The sequence below is a fragment of the Myiozetetes cayanensis genome, unplaced genomic scaffold (genome assembly GCF_022539395.1).
Source record: "Myiozetetes cayanensis isolate MyiCay16 unplaced genomic scaffold, myiCay2020 scf5-8, whole genome shotgun sequence".
Classification (NCBI taxonomy): Eukaryota; Metazoa; Chordata; class Aves; order Passeriformes; family Tyrannidae; genus Myiozetetes; species Myiozetetes cayanensis.
This window is the reverse complement of record NW_026087742.1, coordinates 17,944,048-17,961,531: the sequence shown is the minus strand read 5'-3', so window position 1 is coordinate 17,961,531 and position 17,484 is coordinate 17,944,048. Positions and strand designations below refer to the sequence as shown.

Genomic DNA, 17,484 nt, shown 5'->3' with positions numbered 1-17,484 from the left:
TGGGACAGCATTATTACTACCCAGTTCTCTCCATTATAAGCTACAGAGTATGTAAAATCTCAACTGTCAGTGTAAAACTATATTATAACACTGCAGTCATGGGCAGCTGTATTTGCTGACTACAATACTTTTTCTCCCCAGGGTGCCATACATTCATCCTAAATTCACAGGGGAATCAAGCCTTTTGGAAGAAGGAACCCTGGGGACATTTTAGCAACACTGCAGTGGGGAGGGAAGGCTAATTATGAAAATGAGGCAGAACTATTACATTGGGAGCTCCAGGGTATGTAGGACTTGTACAGAAATGAAAGTAGTTGCAAAATAAGAAATATGACTAAGCCAAGGCTATTTGAACACCTTTTTTTGTTATCGTGACGGGCGTGTATTTTATCACCTGTCTAGTTACTCTTGAATGGAATATGCCATTATAAATAAAAATTAATTTCACAATGTTAAATCCAGAAAATGAATGGTCTTCGTGAAAAACTCCAGAAAGATAGACAAAACCAGAATGTTATCAAGTACATTTTATTAAGCAGAATCAAATCTATATGGAATTTAAATTACTCTCAAACTTTCAGAATCTTTTCAAACACACAGACTTGCATATGTGCCCATCACCGTTCCAGTAGTATTAGATGGTATCTTAAAAAAAAAAGGCCTACAAGAAGTTTTGATTTTGTCTGAGTTGCTTCCATCTTTGGTTTGGATCATTCAGAGGAAACATACAAATAGGAGCATAGGCATCAGGAATTTAATCCGATATCAGTGCAGTCTGATGCTAAAAAGACAAATGCACTTAAAAACATGAATAAATTAAGTAAACAATCACATTTTGCAGATGGAGAAAACAGGACAGAGACCTTTCAAGCGCATTTATGATCATCATTCTGCAAAGCTATTTACTGCAGAACAAAATAGTTGCTGACCATCTATGCATATTTATTGAATGCTACATTAGAGCTTTACACAAGATTTAATGCCTTAGTGACCTGTAGACTTCTTAGACACGCAATTCTCTTGGACTGACATTAAAAGGAATTCAGACTACAGTGATTCATCTAATCAGAAGGGCAGTTGGATTGTGTACCCAACACATTAACATTCCATGAACCCTGCTAGCTACCTGATACATCCAAGCCCAGGTCATCACCTAGATCTTTCTTCCCACTCCAACCTCCACCCACTCCCAAAAAGAGACAAAAGGTTACACTACTGTTTACTTCAGGTTTTAAGCTCTCCAGCTCGTGGAGGAGGCTAAACTCTTGCAACATCAGGGCTCGCTGTTCTTTGCAGTCAGTGTTTCCAGTAGATACTTTGAAGTTTGGACAGAGTTAGGGTTGGTTGGTGGGTGTGCATTAACAGGGGGTTTAGAACAGAAACAGGAAATCCCAAGTTGCTGTTGATTCAATATTCTTTTACTTTTTTTTTTTGTTTAATTTTATTTACTAGGTATTAATATTTACTGGTGTTTCCTAAGGGAGGTAAGAAAACTTAAAAAAAAGTCAGCAAATTGCATATTTGCTGTCACTATGCATATTACCTGATATACTGCACATCTAATTCCTCTCAAGAGGTTTAAGTAAGCCATGAGCAGTATTCATTCCATATAAAACAATAACTAGAAGAATAATCTACTACTGCAGAAACATGGAACCACCTACCTGGATGTCCTAACATGATAAGCAGAGCAGCACAACAGAACTGTTTTTACAGCAATGTCCGGCTCACACACCTCTCCTATCAGGGATGCACAGAGGAGTTCTTTCCAGGGGTGTCAGTTCTCAATTCGGATTTCAAAATGTTGAATTGAAGAGCATTGATTTGCTTATCTTCAAACTGCAGGCTTGTCCAGTTGCCCTGCTGTAGCTCAAATGAAACCATCTGCCATTTATATGGAGGCCTATAGATGGCATTCAACCAAATGGGGCTGAAAATATATCCATTCAAAATAAAATTTCTGTCCAGCGCACCTAAGCACACCAAGTAAATCCCAAGCTTATAACAACGACAACATTTTCCTTCTGGCAGGTAGCTTTTGAAACTCTAGCAGCAAGTTCTTGTTTCTGCACACAAACAAAAGGTTTGAAGTCTGTTTACAAACCCAGTCTTAACTGGGCTCCTACACAGCCACCCACGAGCCACAGAATCAGCGTGTCCTGCCCCGTGGTTCACCCTGCTGCACACATTAATAAACAAGATGGCTTCTCAATTAGAGAAAGGCTTCTAGCAAGAAAACATTTTAACTTGGGGGAACGCAGTTTAAATAAAAGAAAATATGCCTAATTTCTCAGTATATAAAAAAAGACTGATTTGACATATAAGGGAGACACCATTTAATTCTAGACTATTACAATGATAGAACCACAATCAGCTGAAAGAAATTCAGTGAAATTGGGAAGTTCCTCATGCTCTAACATGATTATTAGAAAAACATCACCACTTTTTAGCCCAGGCAACAGTCATAATCCCAAGCACAAGGCCATCTTCTTTTACTACAAACCTCTTTAAAATTCTTCAAAAATAGTGGCATCTACTGTAGCTTCAGTACACTTAATGGTAAGGTACTGCTTCAGAGTTAAAGTAAGAAGTCTATCGTGCCACCACGCCTCAAGAAATCTTCCATTCCATTTGCATACATTAATTTAATTCAGCTTATTTTCACCTGGCAAAAAGTCACACTTGGAAACTACGATGGCTGAGGCTGTGTGTAAAGTTCCAATGCAGACAACTTTCATATGCAGGCTAAAACAAGGCTCTTAAAATAGGGAACTATTCTGGAAATGCTGACACATCTTTAACATTGTGAGTGGGCGCCAATATAATACACACATTGTGTACACATATGTTGCTGTCTTCCTGGGAAGCTTAACTGAAAGCCCACATGGTTGATGTGGGACAGCAGGAATGCCTCTTTGAAAGCACTCACACTGCTTATTCATAGTATCTCAAACGAAACCCAAGGCATATGGTAAAATTATGCCATTTCACAAAACAGCGCCTGTGACAGTGAACAATCCTTTTGAATTAAAACTACCCTTTACACTTCAATTAAAAACACCAAACCAAAACAAAACAACAAAACACCTTGATGACAGAATTTAGACACAATATTAAGCTTTTAAATAAAAATAAATTTTAAGAGCTAGAACTGTGGAGGTCATCAACACAGTTTAATAAATTGAGTTCATCCATTACAAAAAGTCTTACTTTGGTTGTTCTTTTTCCACTAAAGCACACATCCACTATAGAGTGTCAGACTCCCAAAAGAGTAATGAAACAAAAGATGAACCATCTGCTGTTACACAAAGCAAAGTGAAAATCCAGGAATAGAATACATGGTAGCTGTACTAAAATCAGCATTACCTTTCCATTTCCTTTCACTCTAGATTCTTACCTAAGCTTTTACAAAATAAAAACAAAAACGAACAAAAAAAGCCACCACACAGGAAAGTTATTAGAGCTTGTAGACCTAAGCATACAGAGTAAAGTAGGACATGAAACATCCTTTGAGACATTTTTTTTTTCCTACTCTTGGCAAGTCTACCCTATACAATAATTTTTCAGTGACAAATATTCTGCCTCCTGTTAATACATCAAATGGCTGGCACTCATGGAACTGGTGTTTCACAAGGGTACAGAAGGATATGACAAGTATCTTAAATTGCATATCCATGGATATCCACAACTTAAACATATTCACAGCTGCCAGCTGATTTTACTGTAAGACTTACTTTTCACTGTCTCTTCCCGGCTCATTTATGCACATCAAGTGCAAGGTAACCCCTTAACAGGCTTAAAACAAGTGTGAACTAATAACTACCCAAGGAAAAGATTGCCTTGGAAAGATTTTCTGTGGAGTACAAGATTACCTGAAAACTAAGTGCAAATAAACAAAGGAATTGCTAAATTAAAAAAAAAAAACATGTCTTCTCTTCCCAACAGGAGCCTCAAAGTGCTGTAACAGAAACAACTCTTCTGTTCCATTATATTGGAAGGATTTGGCCACTCGACATTTCTACCATGTTACAACAGATACTAAGAGATAGGTCTTGCTCTTTTTTTGTTGCTTTCTTTATGCTGAGTAAACATAAGCTAATTTATTTCTCTAATACTTCCCTAGACATCTCCTTTCCAGTAGCTGGGTGGGTTGTGCTTATTGGTTTTGAGAAAGCATGTCAAAAGTCCTTTCAGTCATCCACTCCAGTAACAAACTGCATTTCCAGAAATCATCCAGTAAGAGACTGATTCTTAAAAAAAAATCCAACAGTCTGTATTCTCATTTCATTTAAAAATATATTTCCATATTCCAAAAAAAAAGGTGTATCTTTTGGGTTGTCCATTACAGTTTAGCATTAGCAATGCTGAATTCATACAGCACAACCAAAACTCAGAAAAACCCTCAGCCCTTTAGAAAAGGATTTTGTATTCATATTTCCTCTAAGCCACTAAAAAACTACGTGGTGTTCAGACATTTCTCTTCCTGCCTTGGGATTCATTAAAGATTATTTCAAAGTGACTGCTGGGATCCATGAACCTCACAGAACAGCTTCCCTCCCCTATTCCTTTCTTCCTCCCCAAACAAGTAGAAAAATGAGAGAAAACAAGCAACTCTCTCCATGGCACTTACACAGCTTCATAAGGCAAGGTTCCTTTCAGACAATCATTATGGGCCTGTCAGTCATATATGTGTGTAGTTAATGAAACCACATACACACAGACTGGAGGACAGCTGTGCACCGACTGGGTCACCACTGATCCATCCTCCTGAACTCCCCCCCAGATGAGCAGTGTCTTCTTACATGACTGTGCTCTGCAAGCGATTAGAGCCCCATTCCTCATAGGGCATTAATTATCGGGATTAACAGTAAAAGGAAACATATGAACAGGATGCTACATACTTTTTTTTTTTTTCTGCTTTGAATCTTTGTGTATTTGCTACAGCTATGAATTAAGGAGTAAAAAGGATATGCAGAGATCTGAACAAAATAGTACAATACAGGCTTCCAGTCTGCTAGCCTAAAGAAGCTCATTAAAAAAAAAAAATACTAGACAGGATTTCAGTCTGCTGACATATGACTTTCTCAGCAAGACAAAAAAAATTGTCTATATTTATGCCACATTTTCTGTATTTTCCCAATTGCAGTACAGAGTATATATCATTAAGTTGTAAAACCACTGAAGCATTAACCACTGGGAATGAGCTGTCAGTAAGACGCAGTTATGAAGTGGATTAAAAATTCCTATGAAGTTAGAACAGACACAAGCCTTTATCAGTGCTCCTATCCACCATTCCTCCACTGCTATAGCCAAAAAGCATGTAACCATAAATACTACTCTTAATTCTAGGAAGGCCTGAAAGTGCTATACTGTGAATCAAATGGCATAACACCGATATTTAGTGACCTACAATGTCTGAGATAAAAAGTAAAAACTAACCTAACTAGAAATAAAGCATAGGTGTTCTAACAACAAAAAACAGACACAGTCTTTTCATTATGACCCTGGCATTACTGGGATGGCCTAGCAACCTGAATATGTGCTTTTCCTATTTTAGTGTTTCAGAGCTGAAATCTAGAACAATATTTTGTTACCAAAACCCCAGGGTTTTTTTCTAATATCTTAAAGCCAAATGCGTAGAAATAAAGAGACAAACCCAAGCTAAGTTATAACATAGACATCTCCTTTATTGCTGGCATATTAGACAAGCAGATGTTCTTAACAGAGATTGTCATCACTTTTAATGACAAACAATAGCTGGAACACAGGTTCTCCACTTCAGAATTTTCACAACGGGCTACATATTTGAACAAACTGAAATGTTTCAGGCTCTACTTGTTGCATTATAGCTTCCTTAAACATGCATGACATTTATAGAGTATTAAATACAACTTACACAGCTCTACTCTAAGTGTACTGATGGAAGGCTTATGGACCATATTTGCTGAAAGTTCCAACTTTGACTTTAAAGAAACTGTTTATTTTTCTTCTGTCAAAACTAAGTATTCTCCAAAATCAAGAATGGTGCTCAAGCAGTTTGATATTGAACCCTAAAGTAATCTAGTAACACAGTAATTTCATTTTTTACCAGTTATTACTAATTCTCTGTAGCCCCATAAATTGTTTAAAATGTTGACATGAAAACATCTGAAGGTGTTTCTCTTCATCTTTACACACTCTTCCACTAGAGAGTAGTTAGAATTAAAGGCCTGCTCTTGCATATACACCTGTAAGGTATCACAAATTAATGACTGCTTTTAAAAAAATTAAGCATTGTTCTAGCAAATGTTCTTAGGTACAAGATGTTTTATTACTGATCCTGCATTTCATACTTCCCATGACAGACATTCATGACTCAGAAACAACTCTGAGATGAGTTCACAAAATATTCTGTTGGCTGAGGACCATTTTCCATTGGAACAGTTTGAAAACAGATGCTAATGCATTTGTCTGTCTTGCATTAATGCCCTTTAACTTGTAACGAGAAGCAAATTTTTTCTCATGCAGTCATTTCTTAAATAATACAGTATTGCCTAAAATGTCCTATTTTAAGAGTGATGATAACTAACAAATGAACTTCTCTTAAAAAATAAGATTTCTGACATAGAGCTAATGAAGGTGTGTGGGGGTTTTGTGGGTTTTTTTCAGGACAAATAAAGAGGTTAGCAAAAGCCTTTAAGATATCACTAAGGCCTGACAGGCACACACACAGAGAAATAAATAATTAATCTTACTAAAATGTTTCTTCATTCATAGCGTAATCAAGACTAGAATTTGTTATAGAATAATCTTCTACACAAGTTAAGGAGTGATCCCAGATTTTCCACTAGGTATGTAGGTTTCAGTTCTTCGAATGAGTGAGTCAACAGATACTAGAAGAAGAGAACAAAGCAAGGCTCTAACTATTGCTAATGACAACTTTTGAGTAAGATTTGTGCAATAAATAACAATCTTCATGTATATTTTTAGTACAGAAGACAGGAATCATTTTCCTATTTACTGTTGCTTCAAGTCTCAAAGCCATATAGTTTTCCCATTTTATCTTAGGGGAAAACAAGATCATGTTTTGTGAACACTCCCACAATTCAATCTAGTAGGGAAAAAAAATGTAACTTTATTATTTTTCCCCAAAATTTTTCTTCCACTGTACAGTCAAAGAGTTTGCCAAAGACCAGCTAATAACAGTAAAACACTAACTCATCAGGTGAGCTGTTTAGGTTCCCAAGAGTCCTGATATACACAATACATCAGATACTATGCTGAAATTACATCTCCACTGTTTTACCATTCAAGAATAAAAAAACAAAGTCCTATTATGGAGACATCACATCAACCTCATCCATACAGAAATAAAATTTAGCTCAATAATCCACATGCTACCATTGATTATAATATTTCATCATATACCCCAGAAATGTGTTTCTTACACATCTGCTACTTTTATGTTTCCCTATCATACCAGAAAAAGTAATAATTATGACCAAATATTACTAAAATGAACTAACAATTATTTCTTCACCATTTTTCTGATCTGCCAGGATATTTGCAGGAATAAAGTCAATACATTCTTCAATATGCATTTCATTTAAAACAATGTTAAGAACTGGGTAATAAACAGATTATGGTGAAAATCTTCCATTAGAAAACAGGATAGCTCTTTAATTCTAACATGTGAAATCTGAGCAAATGACAGGGAAAGCACACAATGTGTTATCGTATGCTAGAGACAAATATAAAAATATTTCAACAATGAATACCTTGGTTGCAAAACAAAGATTCAAAATGTATTAGTCAGCTACACAGACACTGATGACAGTCATCAGGCTGCTTGCTCAGAGAGTTTTATCCCTCATATAAGTTCACTTACTGACTTCTTTTTCCATTTGTGTTATGAGTTAAAAAAAAAAAAAAAGTGTTTCTTTTCAGACACAGTTTACTCTTGGTACCTTCTGTGTACTACTTGTTCTGTTTATTTGGATTTTTTTTAATAGTTGCATTCATTGCACAGTCTTTTGTGTAAATATTGTATTTTCTTTCAAATCAAGCAAATGATACGCCTAAATTGGCTCTCAAGAGAACGTGCCATTAAATCATCTGGAATTTTTCAATATAAAAGAATGAAATATGCCAACATAATCTTACAAGTAGCAAAACTGTTTCATGGAGGCAACACAAACCTACATTATTAACTACAAGTCCTTGTTCCTCCGATATCAATTAACCATATTAAAGCTTTGCCTCATTCCAGAGCATGCGTAGTATTGTTGTAGAATCTGTAAAGACAAAGTTAACTTGAGAATGTGCAGCCACTGATAAAAAGACTTACTAATTATATTAACTTTGTCATTTTTAGTATGACTCAAGTAAATTCACATTATTAATACTGAAGCAAAGAACAGAATAGGAACAGAACAGGAAGAAAAACTATGTCAAATGATCCCAAAGTATTTTAAAAGTTCCATGAAACTATCAAAGTACTCTTTAGCACAGCAGACTTTGATCAATGGAACAGGACAGTTCCATCTGTTGTCCTCTCCATCAATATCTCACTCTGTCTCTATTGTTTTGAACTCAAGCTTCAGCTGTGTTAATCATAACATAAACCTTCACCTTTTTTCAGATTAAGGTTATTTCTTACTCTGTACAGGGTAGTGAAACAGTCTTTACTAGGTTTTGATGCACAGGGAGCATGTCTTCTAGGCTGATTTTTGATCAAGCATTCTTTGGATAAAAGGATTACCATTACAGCACGTCTGTTTTTATAAACTGGCTTTACTTTACTTTCAAAGAGCTTCTATTGACTAAACAGCAAGTGTACCACTTGAAAGTGATTATTCCCAACTTCCTTTTCATTCTTTATAGCATAAAAGCAGACTTTTAGTCTTTCATGTCTCTAATTTTTAATGGAAAACAATGCCACAGAAGATTAGGGAAAGGAAATAATTTATTTTTATACACTGAAAATAAAATTAGATGTGCTTATATATTTAGGAATACATTTCATAAAAAAACAGATAGTTTCTTTTAAAAGCTTTCTCTGCATTTTTTCTTGCACAGTAAGTACCTTCCATCCCACAGGCTAGTGTTGAAAACATTCTAAAACAAACACCTTATCAGTGAATATAGAATACTTCTGACATAGAAGCAGAGAGCAAATTTTCTAAGAATCAACCGCACATTCAAAAGTGAATCGTTAAAGATCCATTCAGGTCCATTACAGGACCTTTCCTCACGGTACATTCAGGAGTCAGTGTTGTCTCTTCTTCAAAAAGTTCCTGAAGTTGCTATCTTGATGTGATCAGCTGGGCTTTATCATACCTAAGGACATGGCTCTATTTATAGCTGGTGACCATGGCCAGCCTCCACACGCACAGCTGTTCCCTACAGAGACCATGCAGACAAGTATTAGTGAAGGGATGTGAAAAAAGCTGTTACAGAGCAGAAACGGTACTACTATCCTCACTGCCAAATGCACTGGAGTATTTCTAGGCCCCTCTGACCAAGAGCACAATATTTTTCAGAAAACCATCTATTTTCCCCAGCTCATTTTACATGAAATGAAATCATGTAGAAAACCATGCCCGTATAGACATTGCATCAGTCCTACTGTATAATCCTAGTTAGTGGCACTGTCATTAGGTTTATCATAAAGGAAGTTAATATATAACACATGGAAAGCCTGCAGGACTGATTCCCCTAACTTTGTGCTTTTTGAGACCTTTCACACATGCACAAAGTGGGTATAAACCCTGTGGCACCTTAAAATTTGGCAACATTACCACGTACACTTTTCACAGGTATAAACGGTTATAAAAAGGGCAACAAGGAGGATCTCAGACTGTGTATATCTCCTCACAAGCAGCTGAACTCTGAGATGTGACTGTCAACACCACATTATTTGTAAGATGATCTTTGAAAGAGACCGTGCACTAACAAAGAAAATGTTGTCTGATTTTATAACAATAAAAAGTAAAAGACAAAGTGCACATATCTTTCCTCTACACAACTAGATACAGATGAAGGATCCAAATCAATTAGAAGAATTTACAAGCCATTACTTTTTCATTAGGATCTTTTGTGGTTTTAAAATCCTTGTCTTCCTCTGCAATCTGAATAAATTGTTGCCTTTAAGTAACTCTGGTACTATTACTTCCTTTGTTCTCATTTAGGAACACCCTCCCCCAAGCAGTGAAGATCAAAAAATTTAAATACTGCCTTAGAACTACTGCAGTCACACAGGCTGTTTGCATTTATGTTGAGAACAAGCTGTCATAATACCGCCTTATCATTTGTAACCTCCACGCATTCTCACCTGCCCTCTGCAACAAGAGTCCCTTTGTTTGAAAAGTGTGTTTGTGTGACATTCCTTGTTTAATTTAGACTAGAACCAAAAATAGCAAATGGCTTGTGCTTCACCAAATCTGCACTGAAGCTCAATGACTCATGTGGGTCAGGTACACCAAGGGGCTTATTAAAGCTGTTTGGCTCACATCTGGTTTTATATCACATCTAAGGAACAAGGAGGGGAAAGGAGGGTAGAAGTTCTCACCATAACATAAAAGCTTAAAAAAAAACTTCATTGCATTTCCTCTTCCCATGCAACACCACCTCATCAGTCATCTACTCTCTTTTCCTCAGAAGCCTCTTTATTAGAGGCTATTTATTGTAGCCAAGTTCCATTCCCTATTACCTTAATACAGGTTGTACATTGAAAGAGAAGTGTCCTCTTTTTCCTATGGACAGCACAGGAATTTAAACACTGAGTCAACACTCCAGAAGACTTTCAAGCAGATTAATGCAACTTCCTTTCCTAAAAATCTATTGAAGGAATCATCTAAAAATACAGGTAGATAAATACAGGAGGGGAAAAAACCAAATACTAGATTTCTTTCCCTTAGCTTCAGGAAGACTAAACAGTCAATATACTTTATCTATAAAATGTGTTGACACAGTTTAAGTAGAGGGGTTTACATATCATGTCAAGCAACAGATGGATGGTATGTATAGCCTAACTGTTCAGCTCTGAATTTACTGAAGACCAAAAACTACATAATATGCTAGGAAAATGGAACAAATCACAGCATTCCAAGAAGCCCTTAACTTGGTTATTTTATTCGACAATTACCAAGTTATCTGTGTGATGTCAACCGATAGCCAAAACTGGCTCTCTGAAAAGAGCCACTAACATCCTTTTGTGAATCTGTACATTCTATTTGTCAAACAAGAAAACCATCAGACAAAACAATCTTAACTTGTCCAAATAAATCCATCCTGAATCAAAACTTTACTCTTCCTGATCCTTCTTTTAATCAACAAAACCTCCTCTGCCTGGAGACACAAACAAGTTGTGAGGCTAGCTAAGTTATAAACTTCCTAAATTCCTACAAATAAAACAGCAAGGTTGTGGTACAAGCTGAGGTAATTGAAAGAAGTAGGGTAAGCTACCTTACACTTATCACAGGACAGAAGTACACAAATGGCTGTTACTGCATTACAGCTGGAATACCTGACACCCATTCTGATGCAAACTGTTTTAACTTCTTATCAAGTCTGTATTTTCAGGATAAGGAGGGAACACACCAGAAATTTCTGCAGTAAAAAGGTCTCTACCAAGAATGCTGTGTAATTTGATGGACTTGATTCAAGAACCTTAACTAACCTCATATGTCAATGCAGACTTAAGGAAGAGAAATTGAATACTCTATAAACCCATTAACCAGCATGAACAGTAACGAAGGAGAACCTGATCTATTGCCTAAACTGTAGATAAGTCTTCCTCAGAAGCCTTAAGAGAGTATAAGAATTCTGCACCAATTAAACACCTAAACAAGATGTACAATTTAGAAATATGCAATTTGAATCATGACACCAAATTGCCAGATGCACAAGAGAATTTAGTAAGACTTTCTGTACAGAAACAGGAGTGGTTTTGTGATCACCTTGAAGGACTGCTTTGACTCTTGACTTTCCCTACAGGCACATCTTTTTCTACACTGGCCCCCAAACCATCTCAGCTCTTCTCCTCTTGCCACCTTCATACACGTACCACCCACCACTTAAGAAATATCCTTCTTTCTCTTTACCTTCCACTTCTGGAACGCCACTTAAAAACAAACAGTCAACTTTCCTTGGCCAAACTGAGGAGCATTAAAGATATTGTTAAATATAATTATACACCCTGGTTTTATACTTTTCCACCTCTCCCAAAATAAACTGCATACAGCAGAAGACATGCAACATTAAAACAGTCAATGAATAAATTCCATCAAAAGGTGTATTCTTCCAAGGACATGATTTATAGGTAAGCACAGGAAACCTCCCACTTGTCTCCATTACTAAGGAGCACTTCTGTTAGCCCTGAAGACCACGTCCAACATCTTGAATGAATCCAAATGTAATCTCCCCACTGCCACTTTATTCCTCCTCTAGTCTCATTATTGTAACTTATGTGCTTGATTTCTACACCTGGCTAACACATTTATCTGAAAAACTGCCATTCTACAAAGTTTTTACTTTTTCTGGATGCATAATTCTGGAATGCAGCAAGAAGAAAGGAAGTTTGGACTTCACAGAAAAGATGTTTTCCAGCTTTAGTTTACTTCCCAATAAACAAAGAGAACCACAAAAAGCAAAACCCTTGAAGACACAGAAAGCCTTTTTAGATGTACCTGAACCAGTCTGAATAACCAGTGTTAATAACCTTTTAGAAAGTAAAATCTGAGACAAAAAGATCTTAAAATTACTTGTTCATAGCGAAACTTCTGTGCAGCCTTTATCTAGTACAGTTTACAGAACTTAGTGAACCATCATCTCCTACTTCATTAAGCAAGAGGACTGAGAGGACATAATTTCATAGTAGACATCATAGCCAGAAGACAGATGCAGTTCAAACACAATAAACAAACCTGCAAACCCTACTTTCTCTGCTTAAGAAATAGAGTACAGAACAACAGCACCAACTACTCTTAGTCGTGTATCTGATATGGAAACAAGGCAGAGAAGCAGCACGAACACAGTGTAGGCTCTTATATATAATTAGTTGTACATAATCTGACTGCCACATAATCTTGTTTCATCCATGGGATCTTTGAGAACTAAAATCTATGACAAATTATTCACAATAGAGTAACTTTGGTGTCATCAGACAAATAAACTCACATGTATATGTGCACTGGTTCCTAAATGTACCATCACTATAGAAGCAAAAATATTATTTAATAATGCTAATAGGTTAAAATTATACCAAATATATATAAAGAATGCTTCCAAACACAGTCAGTTTCTCTTTTCCATGATGCCCTTCTATCCAGAAACCAAAACAGAAGCATAAGACTAAAACCACATAAACTGTCCAGGTGTCAACATTTGCCTTGCCTTTTTTTTAAAACTACTTCCCAACACTCCTGCTACCAACTGAACTACTTCAATTTGACATTCATTTAAGAAGCATCTTCAAAAACATATCTTTAAATGATCATTCCTATGATTGGATTATAATGCTAACAAATAATTTATTTAGGTTAATGCTGGCATATCTGGAAGCAAAGAAGCTAAGAACATTAATGACTTCTTTTACTAAGTTACCAAGAATTAGCATGATTAAGTATGTTGAAACACAGCTTTGCATCTTGCTTAGATACCTAGTCATAGAGCTCAGCAAACAAATATACCTTCAGTCAACTTTAAACTAGGCCACACATACAGATTAAACATCACCAGTAGATGAAAGAGGGTGCACTGAAATCGTAAAGATGTAGACTTTAACTTGGAATGGCATGAGCTGCTAAAACAATGCCTACAATTTTTTGTTTAAGCATTCTGACATACAGTAAGAATGCAGACTCTGTAGGAAACACAGCTAAAAATTTGAACACAGGAAAAATATTTCTATTGCTCTCCTTTCCTCAAGCTTCAAACTCCATCAGTTAGGCAAAATAACACATTTGTCACCTTCTGAAATACAAATTTAGAGAGCCTGAAGTAGTTATTGTGATTCAGTGCACTTCATTAGTATGATTTGCTTTAAAATCCCTCCTCTCCAATCATGTCAGAAGAATGACTCAAATAAAAAGACAGTAAATATGTCAACTTGTAGCCTCCTCAAAAACTGTCTGCTTCACAAAAGACATCCTTACATCACCACTGTTACCCTAATGCAGGAAAATGAAGTGGGTAACTGGTAAGAAGAAAGCAACTCCAACAACCAAACACAATTACTAAGACAAGCTCTGCACTGTCATTCAAGCAGTAACAGCAGATCTACTGAAAAAGTGATACTGAAACTGGCTTTAATTTATTGCTAAATATAAGCAAAACCATAAGTAGATGGGGTTTCATCCAACACAGGTAAATCAAAATAGAACCTGTTTATATAACGCAACCACTTCTGTCAAATTTCCCTCACCACAGAAAGTTCTTATTTCCTTTGCAACACAGTGATTTCTGTACATACAACAATTGGGATACTTTAAAAAGAAGCCATAGGCTCTGTGCTGAACAATTCTTCCAGGGGTCCTGGTAAGAATGCATCTACATTGAAAACATTCTTTTACATACTTAGGAATTCAAACACCAAAAACATCCATCAAAATCTGTACTTCTCACTAAAATAGATCAAACACAGGGTATTTTGCTCCTCTTGGAGCGTTTTCTCTACCTATATTCCCAATTGGACAGCCTTTACTTACTTAAAAAAAACAAAATTCCTTAGTTGTTAAGCAAACTTCAGACACCCTAACAAGCACAGGAGATTACCACAGTATACTGAACAGCTATAATCATTGCTAAAGATCTGGAAGGAACATATGTATAAATCAAACATAACAGCAGTGACATTTACAAGAATGTAGACATTTCGCTGCTTCTACCAACACTGTCACCAGCTGTAAAACTCTACTGCAACCATGCCTGCCTCAGAGCTCAGGTGCAGACAGAAGAACAGGGATTCAAACCTCCATTCACTTTGTTTCCCACTCCCCCCATCTCCTTTAAAAAGAGAAAAGAACATCATCTCTCTTACTTGAATAGATTTAAAGTTATACCAAACATGGCAAAGACTAATGGCCACAACACTGTTGCGTTCCCTCCTTCCCAAAATAAGATGGTAGATTTTGCAAAGAATTTCCTGAAATACTACTTTTAAAATACTAGGTAATAAAATCAAATATTAAAAACTCCTTCAGTTACCAGCAAGAGTACAGATAAAGCAGACACTGACTCCTTTAAAACTGAACCACTGTAAATCAAGAGTCCATTAGGTTTATGATACAACTTCTCAGCACCAAACTAACATTATCATCACCACATAATATCTGAAAAATGTGAATATTGTTTTGTTTCATTCCATCACTTGTGAAAGCTCTAAGTCAATATCCATCCTGGCTTCTACAGGTTTAAGAACTGGGGTAGGGAGGTCAAGCTCAAGCCAAGTTAAGTCACTCTCTCTAACACAGGAAAAACTACATACTGTAAAGCCCCGTGAATAAGTAATTACAATTAAATGAATGTTTTATGAAGGAAATGCACTTGGTTTTAAAGGTCACAAAGTGACAGGTAAGAGCATACAGTGGAATAAATCCAGCCAATTCCTGATTGACCTGCAGGGTCAATGAATCCAAGCAACAAATGTTTCTGCTCTTTAAATAATTAAAAATGCCAAAACACAGTGGCTGCAGACAACAGTGTTAAGAATGCAGACAGACACGATAATCTACTTCATATTTAAATATTTCACTTACCTGTCCTGTGACTGCTCTTCATACATTCTTTCCTTTCCTTCTTTGAAGAGTCTTATAGCCCGTTTTGATTTTTTCATAAGACTGTCAATGTAGATTTTAAAATATTCGTTCTCACTGAGTTGTGCAAGTTTCTGGTTGTCATCATATTTGCTCAGTATAAGTCGCAAATGTTGGTAAGTGTCAGGTAGAATGTCAAGTATGTAAGGTGGGCTGTTTTTGAGTTGGAGCTTTGGGTTTTGGCACAATCTTACCTATAAGCAAAAACAAGAGAATGTAAAAGACAAGAAATATGTTGGGACAAAAACTAATCTGACATCTTCAAATTTATAGGTCTAACATACTTCTCTAATCTCCAGGCATAAAGAAGTAAATCCTACTTCATTTATATTCTGTGAAATCTCAACATAGACTCTAATGTCAAAACAGGTAAAATTTGACTTAATCTTGTCATATTTATAAAAAGCAAATAAGCTTACCTACAAAGTTTGGGGTTTTTCCCTTGAAGTAAGAATGTCTTTGCCTGCCTAATATATGCTAAGGAGCATATTAATAAAACACAGCATGCTGTGTTTGCTGCAAGTTAACTTACCTATGGATGTTTAAACATCTACCAAGAACTGACATTTTATAAATTACTTTGTCATCTGCTGTCTCTCTCTTTTCTTTACCCAACAATAAAACTTCTTAGAACCTACAGGAATTTAAACTCATTCTTTTCCAGCTCCTGGTTGTAACAGAAGTTTGGTGATTTGATCTTGGCTGGATGCCAGGTGCCCCCTCCTCAGTCTAACAGGGGAGAGAAAATATCATGAAAGGTTCATGGGTCAAGATGAGGGCAGGGAGAGATCCCTCACCAATTACTGTCACAGGCAAAATAGACTCAACTTAGGAAACTTAATTTTATTACCAATCAAATCAGAATAGGGTAGCAACTCCCTTCCTCCTGCTCTAGCACAGGCTTCTCTCTCCACAGTCCTGCCAGGAGCCTGCTCCAGCATGGGTTTCTCGTACTATCACAGTCTCCTTCAAGCATCAACCTGCTCCATCATGAAGTCCTCCACAAGCTGCAGGTGGATCTCTACTCCACCATGGACCACCATGGTCTGCAGGGCACAGCTGCCTCACCATGGTCTGCACCAAGGGTTGTAGGGGAATCTCTGTTCTGGCACCTGGTGCACCTCCTCCCCCTCCTTCTGCACTGGCCTTGGTGATTCCAGACCCATTTCTCTCACATATTCTCATTGCTCTCTTCCCTGGTTGCAACTGACTTCTGCACAGGAACCTTTTTTTACAACCTTCTTAAACACCTTATCCCACAAGCTCCACCACCATCACTGATGGGCTTGGCCTTGGTCAGCAGCAGGTCTGGCACTGGCTTTATCAGACACAGGGGAAGCTTCTGGCAGCTTCTCACCGAAGCCAACCCACAGTCCCTCCGCTACAAAAACCTTTGCCACGCAAACCAAATACAAGATCATCTTAATGGACTTGGAGTCTTCATATTCCTAAATGGCACAAATATTAACTAATATATATCTTACTTAAAGAATAACCTTTGATTAATTGATCACCTTTATTTCAATCTAGTCTCTACTGGCATTGTTTCAGAAGAGAAAGGTACTCTTTTTGTTTCCTGAACATCTACAAGGTTAGAATTGTCTACTGGCTACCCAAATTCTCTTATAGTTTGTTCTGTAATGTTCTGTTCTAGAAAGCAAGAGAGAGCAAAACTAACAGGTAGTTTTTG

At 36.7% G+C, this 17,484-nt stretch overlaps 1 protein-coding gene across 3 annotated transcripts in view; it reads right to left on the bottom strand.

Annotated features, from left to right (window-relative positions):
* The window catches only part of CBLB (Cbl proto-oncogene B), a 130,389-nt gene that overhangs the window by 103,306 nt on the left and 9,599 nt on the right, over positions 1–17,484 (bottom strand). For all 3 annotated transcript variants that reach the window (XM_050332613.1, XM_050332614.1, XM_050332615.1), the window contains exon 3: positions 15,738–15,988. In XM_050332613.1, coding sequence (XP_050188570.1) covers positions 15,738–15,988 — 251 coding nt within the window. The remainder of the gene's footprint in view (positions 1–15,737; positions 15,989–17,484) is intronic.